Raw genomic sequence first — 13,905 nt, 5'->3', positions numbered from 1 at the left:
AAAAAAAAAAAGATCCCTAGGATACAGGCAAAAAAGGGGACTAAGAGGCCAATAGGCTAAGAGGTGTGTCTATAGTCCTGACCTGATGGCGTCAACTAGTATAATGGTTTGCATTGCTTTTATAATTTCAGTAAATCTGGAAGGCTGACACTTATTCATTAGTCAATCAAATTTATATAGAAAGTGGCTCCTCCAATCAACTGAAAGGAGAGTGATAAAATTAACTTTAGCTGGATTTGAGGCTCTAAAAAGAGTCTCATAATGGTTACTGACCTTACATCTTTGACTGGCATTCTGATGAGTGAAATTAAAAGAAATCAGGTAGTTCAAAGTCTATACACTAACCAAAGTGTGGGTTCAGTTGAACAAAACTTCTGTCCACTGTCTTATGATAAGATAGCTCTTGCAGAAAATTCTTCAGCCGAAAACTAGAGTGTTTTCTCTTGTTTATCAAATCGAATTCTTATTAAGGCAAATGAAGGGTATGTATGCTCTCATGGTCATGCTAAACAGCAAATGCAAAGGTGGATGTGAAAAGAGATAAGTGTGATAAACCTGTAATGCACATCCTGTGGACCACTTCTGCATGTTCTAAAGTACTGTAGTCAGTCAGCTATGTATAGGGATACGATAATTGAATAAGGCAGAACCCTTCTATCAAGAAGGTTATTATACATATTCTAAAATGTAGTGGCTTAAAACAACAAACATTTATTATCTTATGAGATAGTAATAGTAAAATAGATATATGAAATATACATAAAGAAATGAAATAATAAAAAATTTGAGAACAGCTTAGCTATATGATTCTAGTTCGTTCTGGTATGAGGTCCTTTCTATAATGTCTATAAATATGTTATAGTTTTAACTTTTAAAGTACTGCTGCTAATATTATTTTTTATCACCATAATAATTGACATATATCATAGTAAAAAAGGGACATAAATCAAATTTTTACTAAAGAGAATATTGAGGCTAAAGTTCAAAAAGAATCTGTTAGTTCTACTTTTAATTTCTTGAGGAACTTCCATACAGTTTTCCATAGTGGCTGTACCAGTTTACACTCCCACCAACAGTGTCCAAGTGTTCCGTATTCTCATTACCCTTGCCAGCATTTATCTGTTGTATTTTTGATAACGGACAACCTAACAGATATGAAGTGATATCTCATTGTGGTTTTGATTTGCATTTTCCTGATCAATGATGTCGAACACCTTATCTTATACCTGTTGGACATTGTATTTTCTTCTTTTTTGGAAAATGTCTATTTAGGTTCATTGCTCATTTTTTAATTGGATTATTTTTTCTCTTAAGTTATATGAGTTCTTTGTATATCTTGGAATTAACTTTTTATAGAAAATGTGGTTTACCAATTTATTTCTCCCATTCTGTAGGTAGCCTTTTTATTTTGTCGATGGTTTTCTTTGCTGTGCAGAAGAAGCTGTCTGTTAGCTGCTAAGTTGTAACAGTTTATTACATATTCTGGATAGTAGTCTCTTATCATATAATTTGCAATTGTTTCATATTATGTCAATTGTATTTATACCTTCTTTATAGTATCCTTTGATGCACCAAATACTTTAATTTTGATGAAGTCCAATTATATATTTTTCTTTGTTGTTAGTGTTTTGAGGTCATATCTAAGAAATTACAGTCAAATACAAAGTCAAGAAGATTTGCTCTTATGTTTTCTTCTGAGTTTTATTGTTTTAGGTTTTTGATTCATTTTGAGTTAATTTTTATATATAGTGCGAGGTAGGGTCCATTGTTTTGCATGCAAATATCCAGTTGCTCCAGCATCAATTCTTGAAATGACTTTCTTGGCATTCTTCCTGAAAATCATTTGACCATAGATGTATAATTTTATTTCTGCATTGTCAACTCTGTATCACAGATTCATATTTTTATTCTTGCCAGTACCACATTGTTTTCATAACCATAGCTTCATTGTGTGTATGAAAGTTGAGAGGTATGAAACTTCTAGTTTTTTCTTCCCTCTTAAGATTGTTGAGGCACCTTGTAAATTCATAGGAACCTGAGAATGATCTCTTCCAATTCTACAAAAATGTGGTAGAATTTTTGATGGGGATTACACTGTGTCTGCCGATCAATTGTGGAATGTTGTCGCTTTACCAGAAATAATTCTTACCAATTACTACTCTCTTACCAATTAATTCTTTCAATCTCTGTATACATGATGTCTTTTTAAAAATATGTTTTTTATCATTCTTTGGGGATTTCTTTAATGACCTCAGCAAGATATCCCAGGCTCAGCTTATATTTTTCCCTAGCACAGTCTCAGGATAATTTTTATCCAAGGAACTCATTATCTTTTAGTAGATAATGATATTTGGAAACTAAAAACTGTAGAAATACACATCATTAAAATATATAATTTGTATTTTTCTTATATTGAATTTTTGTTTGTTTTAGAAAATGAAATGATGAGTATGGAGTATTAATTCATTTTCTTTTCCATTTCTCCTTTCAGTTCCTCCAGTAATTCGGGTGTATCCAGAGAGTCAGGCTAGAGAACCTGGGGTAACTGCAAGTCTGAGGTGCCATGCAGAAGGCATACCAAACCCTCAGCTGGGCTGGCTAAAGAATGGAATTGATATTACGCCAAAGCTGTCCAAACAACTCACACTTCAAGGTGCTTTTTATTTGCATTTTTTCTCTTAAATGATCATAAAGAAAACTTATACTAAAATATTTTTATCATATTTCATATCACTTGGAAAAAAAGAGAAAATGAGGCTTGGTGGCAACAGAATTCATGAATGAGAAAAAATATATAGATTGCATCTAAGACATTATATTTGAATTAGAGTCCTTTATGTTTTTAATGTTTTAAATAATAGTGTTGTCATGATGATTAGTTATATCATTATTTTGGTCATAAGTAAAATATAAAATTATCTGTCTTTTAAATACTTGTCTACTGAATTAGAAAAGATATGCTGAACAAAATAATTGGGACTTTTCATAGAATATATTTCTGAACTATTTAAATGTTTAAAGCATACATTAAAATATGTATTAAAAAGGGTGTTCATAATATAGAAAGTTTTTAGTGAATATTTTGCTGCATACTTTACATATGAAAAAAGAAAAATACCAAAATGTTACCAAATGTTTCATGTTTACATTGTTTTAAAGTTATGAAGTTATCACATTGTAATATATAAACTATTCTTCATGTAATATTCTAATGTGTATATATAATCAGTCAATTATTATAAAGAATATAATAATTACAAGTATATGGTAAATGGAAAACAAAACCAGACAATCTTTGTAATATCAAATAATCTAAATAACACAGAGACAGTTGCATAAATGTTTATTATACTAGTAAGTAAAGAAATGTACAAATCTTATTTCCATTGTCAATAGTAGTACATAGTCATTTTACTGGAGTATCTGTTGCATGGCATTTTATTCCTTATCCCATGCCTTTAAATTCTTTCAATCCATACTTTTAGAAATGAATATATTTTTATTTTTAAATTATTTTTAAAGCATAAACATATTATTCTACTTTAACAGTGAATATGTTTTACCAGCATGCATTTTTGAACAAATCTTTTTTAAACATTTACTTATTTTTAAAAGACAAAAATGACATTGAATATATTTTTGACCTTTAAAACCTAAATTCTAGAAATCTCTATATTGATATAAGTAGGCCTAACAAATTTATGTGTTTCTATTTATTGATTATATCTCAGTGTCTATAATCTCAGAAGAGGATTAATCTGATTGACAGAAATTAAAGTGAAAAAAGATCTAATTAGATTCTGATTTTGTCATTTCTTGCCCATTTAATTGCAGTAAACCATGTTATATGAGCATATTATATCTTTGCTTTCAAGAATATATAGGAAACAGATTTAAGGAGCTGGTTATATTCTAGACTCAATATTGAAAGGGCAGGGACCCTTGTAAATAGCTATTTTCATTTTTAAAAACAAGAGAAAATCAGTAAAGTTTTGAGAGAGAGATCTGGGTTCATAGGAGTGTGAAATTCCATGTGGCTTTATATATGATTACATATTACCAAATACTATAGTTATTTCATTATTCAATTATTGATCAAAAGCTTATTTAGCATTTCTATGTGAGGTCCAAGTCCAGGCACTAATTGAATAATTACGGCAATGGAAGAGATACTATGCTAATGAAAGGAAGCAAATTCCTGGAATAATAGAAACATATTTTGGCAGGCAAATCAAGATAAATAATACAAGGAGAGTAAAAATCAGAAAACAGGCAGGAGAACAAGGTGATACTACATTAAAAAAAAGAGAGAGAGAGAGCTAAAGATGGCAAAAATGTTCAATAATGTCAGATGCATAGAAAGGTCAACGAAGGTCTTTAAAATGTGTGCATGGGTTATGTGATTGGTTTGTCCTTGTGATATTTAGAAAAAGTAGCATTAGTAATAATCAATCTTTAGTGGATTTAGAAATGAAAATAAGGTAAGAAGTATAAAAATCTCTGTCCAGATTTTGAAAGAAAAAAAAAAGAAAGCATATGCTGTTGTAAAGGATCAGGACTAATGAAGATATTCATTTGCTGGGCAATTTATCAGTTTGAAGGAATATAGTTAAAGAGATGTGTAGATAGTGAAGGAGGGGAAGAATGAACAAAGTTGTAGTAGAAATCAGCAAGAGAAGAGAGGAGATTTTTTCTTAGAAAGAAATAGAGAAAATTTCCATTGAGAAGTAAATAAAGGTGAAGATGTAGATGAAAACAGGAAGTTGGGGTTACCATTCTTTTTTTCCAGCTTTTATTAAAATATAATTGAAATATAATATTGTATAAGTTTAAGGTATATTAAATGATGATTTCATACAAGTTTATATGGTGAACTGATTTGGGATTACTTTCTAATCACTTCTATGTAGTTCATAATTTACAGTTAGTATTATAATGGGAAACATCATCAAAAGAGTAAAGATTCGAAGTAAAAGTAGAATAGGTTATGAAAGGCATCTAATTGTAAAAGTCAAATAAAAATATTTATTTGCATTTAACATCCTGCTAATTAAAAACAATAAATATGAAAATTTATAAATTCTCTAATACAATAGTCTCATAATTTACTCAAAAAAATAGGTGCCAGGGATATCAGGTGCAGACATATGTCAACTTGTTCTAGTTTGGGAGGTTAGTAGGCATATGGGACAGGACGATGAATGGATGAGGCTATTGGTAGCTCTGGCACTGGAAAAGCAAATATCTGGAAATGCTAGATTACGTAGGAAAGGACGAAATGAGAGGGCGGCATATAGGTTAGGAGAATATATAAGAATAATAAGAAGAGAGAATTTGAAAAAGGAATAAGTTGATGGATGTTTCAAAAAATCTAGGGAATTTGGTCAAGTGTGTGGGTCTTGAAAGAAAAGTGTGTTCTCTGGAGAGGGCCATATTTCACATAAAACAAGAAGCTGATGCAGACTTAAATACACGGTTCACTCTCTCTCTTTTAGAGAAGGAGGCTGCACACTAAGGCCCACAGGCCAAATCTTGAGAGTTGCCTATTTTTGTGAATACAGCAATTTTTTACTTGTTTTTGGTTTTGTTTTTAGAACACAGCTGCACTTATTTTAAAAAATACTGTCTATAGCGGCTTTCATGCTGCTGTAGCAGAGGTGAGTAGTTGCCACAGAGACTGTGTGGGCCACAAAGCCTAAAATATTTACTACTGGACTTTTACAGCAGAAACAAAACAAAAGCGAAAAGAAACCTTGCCAATCTCTGTTTTGGAGTCATAATTCTCAAAAAAGAATCGGGGGGGAATGGAGGTACACAGTAGTGTTTATAAATTGAGAAAGAATTTCAAGTAATTTAAATGATTATCTCTCCTCAAAGACTCAACGCCTCTCCATATCCCATTCATATCCTTTGAGAGCCACTAGCTTCTAGGGATGGCATTCCAGATCTTTTCCCGATGATTTCTACCTTCTTTCCTCAAACAACCACACCGATAAATTGTCCCCTATCACAAATAGTCATTTTCCTTTCTACTGCACTTGGTGCATGGTGTTCTTGTGACACATATGAAAGGGAAGGAAAGAATGGAGAAAAGAGGATGTGGGAGGAGAGGGAGAAAAGAGGATGTGAGGGAAGAGGAAAAGAGGAGAGGAGAGGACAGGACAGGACAGGAGAGAAAGAAACCTAACTACATGGGCACAACAAAAAATGAACTTCACAGTTTCATAGAACAGGAGTCCTGCTCTCACCCTTCAAGCTGAGTGATTTGCATAAGATCATTCTATGAGTCTCGAATACTTGATCAAACAAACAAAAAAATATTGTGGTGACAATTGTACATGTATGCTAATATACTGAAAGCCATTGAATTGTACACCTTGAATTGCACACTTCAACAAGGTGCAGTGCATAGTATGTGGGTTATATTTCAATAAAAGGGATTCATATAAATAAAAAGTAAAAATTAAATATTATTTGGGATAATTTAGGAATAATGCACGTGAAAGCACCTCGTATATTGCCAGCATGTGGTAAATAGTTCATTTTATCCTGGTTTTCACATTGGGGAATGCAACTCATTATTCAGCAATTAGTTTAAAATATTATTTACCAAGATTTTAAAGTTTGCATTAATCATTTTCTTAACCTATTAGTTACACATTGACTTTCCATAATATAATATTGTTTACTTTAGGTATATTTATGGCACAAGACTAAAAATCTTGCAGGCAAATCATATATTATCTTTCTGTTCTCCTTAGCTAATAATTCCAGATGTATTAAACAAATTAAATAACGTACTTGGTAAGTGGCAATCATATAATACTTACGTGATGCAGCTCACTTAATTTCTTTATAAAAATGCCTTTTTACTTGTATTTTTCTGTAAGTTAACCATATTGATATCATTTAAAACTTTTGTGAAAGCTTAGGACAAAGTGGAATCTGTATATTAAAATAAATATATAAATGATATTATAGTTATTAATATGAACTTCTTATGAAATGTAGGAAATAGGAAATGAATATAAAATATAAAGTGTGTGCATTTGATATAGAGTCTTGGGCTCTCTGTAATAGAATGACAGCACAGTTTATGAAACACTTGAATGCTTTTGGAATAATTTGGCATGCTTCCAAAGCATGGAAGCAGGAAGGAAAATAGTTTAATTAGGACAAGCTAGGAAAACCGTTTGACTGTGTAATCGGAAAGCACTGTACCAAAACTGAAATTGTAGTTTACAAGTTGCATTTGCCTTCTGTTTTCAGCAAATGGCAGTGAGGTTCATATAAGCAATGTACGTTATGAAGATACGGGAGCATACACTTGTATTGCAAAGAATGAAGCAGGAGTGGATGAAGACATTTCTTCTCTTTTTGTGGAAGATTCTGCTAGAAAGACTCGTATGTATTCAACACAGACGCACATACACACATATACACAACTTTGTACTCAACTTCACATTTAAGCCTTTTTCAAAAAGAAAAAGCACCATAAAACTCTGTGACATGAACAATGCATTAAAAAAGTTTCATATCTAGTAAAAATAGGAATCTTGAATTATTAAAGGTAGACTTAAGCATTAAAAAACAAGCTTATGAAATTTTTGATAACAACACTTAAATGATTGTTTCTTTTGCAAGTGTGCATAAGATGTTTCAGGTCCTGTCTTCCCATTTGCTCATACAAGAATTCAAATCCCTTGCAAAATCCCTCTCCCAAATGACCTGGGAAATTTAAACTCCAAAATACAGCCAAGGGACATCCTATAGGTTTAATAGGTTAATATATTTATATTTCTGTTAATTGCATTGTAATCAGTGGTGCAATAGCTGTAGAGCATTGTTTCTCTGCAGCAGGCACTGTGGTTACTGCCATCGTGAGACATTGCTCTGGCACCAATACCACTCCATAGTCTGTTCTGTTTAATGCTAGAAATTCTTTATCATTACTGTACATATATGCATGTCTGCTGGTTGGATCATGAAGTAATAAAAAAATGTGTTGTCCTATATTTAGAAGTATTCTTGGATGAAAGAGACATGGATAGGGTGAGACGCTAAAGATGGTTTTTTGGTTACAGTTGAATTGCTTGTTTTGGAATTGGATTTAGATGTACACTTGACTCCTGAATAATATGGGGGTTAGTGGTGTGACCTGCCCCAGACATTTGAAAATCTAACTTTTGATTCCTCAAAAAGTTAACTACTAATAGCCTACTCCTGAAGCCTTACCGATAACATAAAATCGATTTATACATATTTTGTATATTATATGTTATATACTGTATTATTTTAATAAAGTAAGCTAAAGAAAAGAAAATATTGTTAAGAAAATCAAAAGGAAGAGACAGTATATTTACAGTATTTATTGAAAAAAAATCCATATATAAGTAGATCTGTTCAGTTCAAACCTGTGTTGTTCAAGAGTCAGCTATGCTCCTTGCTTTGCAGTCTGATTTGTTATACCCATTTACACCTCCTGTTAATCTAAGTTTTTGCAGGGCTCTGATATTTGAAATTCCTCTACTTTGGCATGACCATTTTTCTGAACTCAGTTTTTGAAAAAGGGTAAAACATTGTCCCAAGAATCTTATTCCTCTTTAAATCCATGAGCACATATAGATATGAGTGGATCCAATGAGAAAAGAGGATCTTATTCAGGTCCTGATTATCAATTTATATTTTTCTATATTTGGTCTGGCTAAGACAACTGTCATTACAAGCAAATATTTAAAAAGAAAATTCTTAAGGTGGAAAAAGAGAAAAGAAAGCTGGATTTAATTACCGAAATAAGTTCCAAAATGATTTCTTTACTCTTATGTATTTCCGCTTAATACCAATTTGCAGTTTGCTACCTATTAAAAAATTAACTTTAGGTGACAAGTAATTGAAGACTTTAGTTTTCTTTGTCTTTTACGGTGACGTTTGTGAGACAGATTTTAATTTCTGTTTACTGATTTTCTTTTAATGTCAGTCATTCATATTTCACATATTTCCCTGTTTACAACATTAAAACACTTAGCCACATTTCCTTTAATCAATAAATCACTATCTACCAGCATGTAAATTTGAAGACAATTTTAAAGGAAGATTTAATGTAATTTTATTCATAAATTTAATCATATGAATGTGTTTAATTATAAACAGTTTCTGAAATCGTGTTTTCACTTTTACTTTTTACTTTAAACCCATAGAGATTAAAATAACACATTTGAAGTAAGATTTTGAGGTTATATATTAGTAGCATGCTGTTAAAATCAGAAGTAGTGTTTTTACATGATATAACACTGCAAGCCTTACTATATCTACATAGAACTTTCAAGGTCATCTTATATGAAACAATACAAGTGAAAGATTTAGAGAGCATTTTTCCTAAATCTGAACATAAAATATATATAGGTGTTATTTAGGTATTTAATTTATGAGACATTTTCAAAGATAAAGAGTGAAAACTAATGGATTTCAATTAATTAATTAATTAATTTTGACAAGTATACAATGTAAGTTCTACCTTCTTAATAAATTTTAAGTACACAAAACAGTATTGCTAACTATTTAGACTAAGTTGTACAGCAGATCACCAGAATTTGTTCATCTTGTATAACTTTATATCCATTGAACAACTATTTATTTCTCCCTCTTCCCCATCCTTTGACAATAACTATTCTATTTTCTGTTTCTATGATTTTGAGTCTTTTAAATATCTCATGTAAGTTCAATTATACAGTATTTGTCCTTCTGTGACTGGATTGTTTCAATTAGCACAAAATCTGCCAGGTCTGTTCATGTTATCACAAATGGTTAGAATTTCCTTCTTTTTAAGGCTGAATAATATTCCATTGTACGTATACCTAACATTACTTTATCTATTTATTTGTTGATATATAATCGGATTGTTTCTATATCTTAGCTATTGCCAGTGACTCAATAATTGTGTGAGTGTAGATATCGCTTTAACCATGATTTCAATTTCTTTGGATAAATACCCAGAGTTGGGATTCTGGAACATATGATAGTTCTATTTTCAATTTTTTGAGGAACCTCCATAATGTTGTCTAGAGTGGTTGCACCATTTTACCTTCCCACCAACAGTGTGCAAAGGTTCCAACTTCTCTATGTCCTAGTCAAGGCTTTTACCTTTTGTTATTTTGATAATAACCATCCTAACAAGTATGAGAATGTATCTTACTGTATTAGTGATGTAGAACACCTTTTGATATATCTATTGGCCATTTGCATGTCTTTTTTGGAGACATGTCTATTCAAGTTTTGCCCATTTTTAAATTGGGTTATGTCATTTTTTTCTCAGTTATAGGAGTTCCTTATACATTTTGGAAATTACATGCTTATCAGATATATTGGTTGAAAATATTTTCTGCCATTCTGTAGTTGTTTTTTCACTTGGTTGATTGCTTCCTTTGCTGTACAGAAGTTTTTAGTTTAATATAGTCCAACTGTCTATTTTTGTTTTTGTTGCCTATGATTTTGGGAAAATTATAGGCTAATATCCTTGATGAATATAGATGCAAAATTCTTCAACCAAATATTAGCAAACTGAATGTAACAGTAGCATGATTAAAATAATCACACACCATGACGTGAAATTTATCCTTGAGATATAAAGAGAACTCAACATATGCAGATCAATAAATGTGATTTGCATAGCAATAGACCAAAGGATAAAATCACTTGATCAACCAGTAGATGCAGATAAAACATTTGACACAGCTTTCATGGTAAATTGTTTTGACAACATTTTCATGATAAAAACATGCAACAAACTAGGTGTGGAAAGAATGTACCTCAAAAAGTAAAAGCACCATAAAACTCTGTGAAATGAACAATACATTAAAAACGTTTCATATCTAGGAAAGATAAGAATATTGAAATAGTAAAAGTAGATTTAAGAATTAAAAAACAAGCTTGTGAAAGTTAGGTCATATATGATAAGTCCATATATATAAAGGTCATATATGACAAGCTCACAGCTAACACCATACTCAATGGTAAAAAAAAAAAAGAAAAGAAAAGAAATATTTTTCTCTCAGATGAGGAACAAGACAAGGATGCTCACTCACCATTTCTGTGTAACATAGTATTGGAATTTCTAGCCACAGTAATTAGACAAGAGAAAAAAATAAATGGCATCAAATCAGAAAAGCAGTGAAACTGTCTCTGCTGATGAAATGATCTTACATATAGAAAACTTTAGACTATACACACACACACGCACACACACATTTAGAACTAATAAACATATTCGGTAAAGTTGCAACATACAAAATCAACATACAAAAATCAGTTTTATTTCTATACACTAATAATGAAATGTCTGAGAGGCAACTACAAAAGCAATCCCATTTACGAGAGCATCAGTAATAGTGAAATACTTGGAAATAGACTTAACCAAGAAGGTGAAAGACTTGTACACTGAAAACTATAATAAACAAGGAAAGAAATTGAAGGCATAAATAAATGCAAAGACTTTCCATGTTCATGGATTAGACTTTTTTATTTTTATTATCGTTTAAATGCCCTTTCTAATCTATGCATCAAAGCCACGCCCACCCAAAATCCCAAAGGCCTTTTTTTTTTTTTTTAACAGAAGTAGTAAAATAGTCCTAAACTTCATATGAAACAACAAAAAGATATGAAGTGATCTTGGAAAAAAGAACAAAGCTAGAGGCAACATACTTCCTGACTTCAAAATATATTATAAAGATATAGCAATTAAAACAGTATGAAACTGACATAAAGACAGACATATGAACCAATGAAGCAGAATATAAAGCCTAGCAATAAATTCACACATATACAGGCAATGGAGCTTTGACAAGGGTACCAGAATATACACTGGAAAAAAGAGAGTTTCTTCAAGCAATAATGCTTAGAAACTGCATTTCCATATGTAAAAAAACATTGGACCCTTGCCTTATATCATACATAAAAATCAACTCAAAATAGATTAAAGCCTTAAACATAAGACCTATACCTGTAAAACTCCTATAAGAAAACGTAAAAGAAAAGTTTCATGACATTGGTCTTGACAATGAAATTAATAGATTTTATTGTAATCTAGAACTCTCAAGCATTATAAATTCATATTTATATCTATTTTTTTCTAGGCATGCAAAGGCAGTTTCTTTCTTTTGAACTACAAACTTACATCTCATTTAAATAAATACTTTTAATTTTTAAGTTTGCTTTTTTATAGATTTGCTATACTGATTTTTAAGATATATCCTATATATTGTTGCTGATATGAAAGCACTCATTTTTAGAAATGTATGCAAATAATTAAAATCAGAATAATATTAAATAACTAAACCAACTGAGTAGAATATTAGCTATAGAAGAGAATAAACTGAAAATATAACAATGTCTCTGTGGAATAAAACAGTTTCCCTTGGGATAACCCCTGCAGAATTGTCAGAATTCTGCATAATGACGACAACAATAACAACAACAATAACAATAACAACAACAATCAGGTGGAGACCACATCACGGAAAATTATGGCCTTTTGTAATCCACATCTTAAGGGCTACTCTGGGTTCTCTTCTAGTAACTCATGGACAAAAAACAATATTAATTATACAAGGCACATTTTTATTTTGATAGATAATTATTTTCAAAAAAGACAAAGAAAACAGTCACAGAAAATAATCACACACTCAACAAGGATGACTTTACTCTTATTTATACATACTAAAAAAAATATTGACTTGTACACATGCACTAAAGATAATTTTAAAGGTCTGTATTTCTTTTAATAGCAACAGGATACAATGTATATCTAAAAAACAAATTGGTATAATAGAAAAGCATAAACTTTAGGGTAAGACTTGAGTTAGAATTATTGCTCTACCACATAATAGTCCTGTGATTTGGGGCTATTTCATAATCTCTCTGGGCTTTAATTTCCTTATCTGTAATAAGTGTTAACTTACTAAGGGATTTTTGTGCTGATATTACAAAACATTCACCATAGTGTTAGATATAAAGTAGTTCTTCTATTCATGCTTATTTTCTGGAAATAATTCCTTAATTTTTGCTAGAAATATTGAGTAAAATATTTTTTTAAAAGTCCTGGATAATCAAGTAACTGTTATAAATCAGAAAACTTCCAAAATGAATGATACATGTATATAGATATAGAGATTGATATAGATATAGAGATAGATGATAGATAGATAGAGATAGGTAGATAGATAATAGATACAGATATGAGTGTATATAGGCATTTATGTTATATATCTAAATATAAAATATCATTTATCTTCAAATTTTAAAAAATGACTCAGCTGATTAGAATATAGTATACATTTTTAAAGTGTAGCTATTAAGATATTTAAATGAAGGACAAAATTTTTTTGTCAGAGTCCACTTTTGTCATGGAGTCAAAGCAAAAGTGACACTTTATTTCCCCTTTACATTGAGAATTTATACATTCCTTTTATATTTTTAATATTCTTGTGTAATGTGCTTTTCCTCCGATTCCTTTTTGAAAGATTCAGAGAGGAGAGGTATTGAATTCCATGTAGATAGAAATTAAAATGAGAAAAGATTTACAACTTTTGGGCTAAATGACACAACACAGACTAACTTTGCTTGGCTACAGCTTTGGAGTAATCTTGCAACTATTTTTTAGATAATATTTCTTACAGTCATGGTAGAATAATCACATTTTTTTCTTACACTACAATTCCCAGCAATATAATACTGTTGAGTGAACGATTCATGCAAAGCATCATATGGCTAAGGAGTATGTTTTGCTTGTATCTGAATCTTTGAATTGGAAAACCTTGAATTACAGTGCCCAACTCTGTTAACAAACCTCACTGGAAGTTTTCTCATGTGACAAATTGAACAAAAAAAGTGCTTCAATATAACATACTCCTA

The 13,905-nt window shown here is 30.8% G+C and overlaps 1 protein-coding gene across 4 annotated transcripts in view; it reads left to right on the top strand.

Annotated features, from left to right (window-relative positions):
• Positions 1-13,905, top strand: part of FSTL5 (follistatin like 5) — a 567,145-nt gene that overhangs the window by 444,197 nt on the left and 109,043 nt on the right. For all 4 annotated transcript variants that reach the window (XM_011363692.1, XM_011363689.1, XM_011363693.1 and 1 more), the window contains 2 exons: positions 2,492-2,653; positions 7,270-7,404. In XM_011363692.1, coding sequence (XP_011361994.1) covers positions 2,492-2,653; positions 7,270-7,404 — 297 coding nt within the window. The remainder of the gene's footprint in view (positions 1-2,491; positions 2,654-7,269; positions 7,405-13,905) is intronic.

The sequence above is a fragment of the Pteropus vampyrus genome, unplaced genomic scaffold, assembly GCF_000151845.1.
Source record: "Pteropus vampyrus isolate Shadow unplaced genomic scaffold, Pvam_2.0 Scaffold88, whole genome shotgun sequence".
Lineage (NCBI taxonomy): Eukaryota > Metazoa > Chordata > Mammalia > Chiroptera > Pteropodidae > Pteropus > Pteropus vampyrus.
Note: the sequence above shows the minus strand (reverse complement) of the source record. Positions and strands in the feature narration are given on the sequence as shown.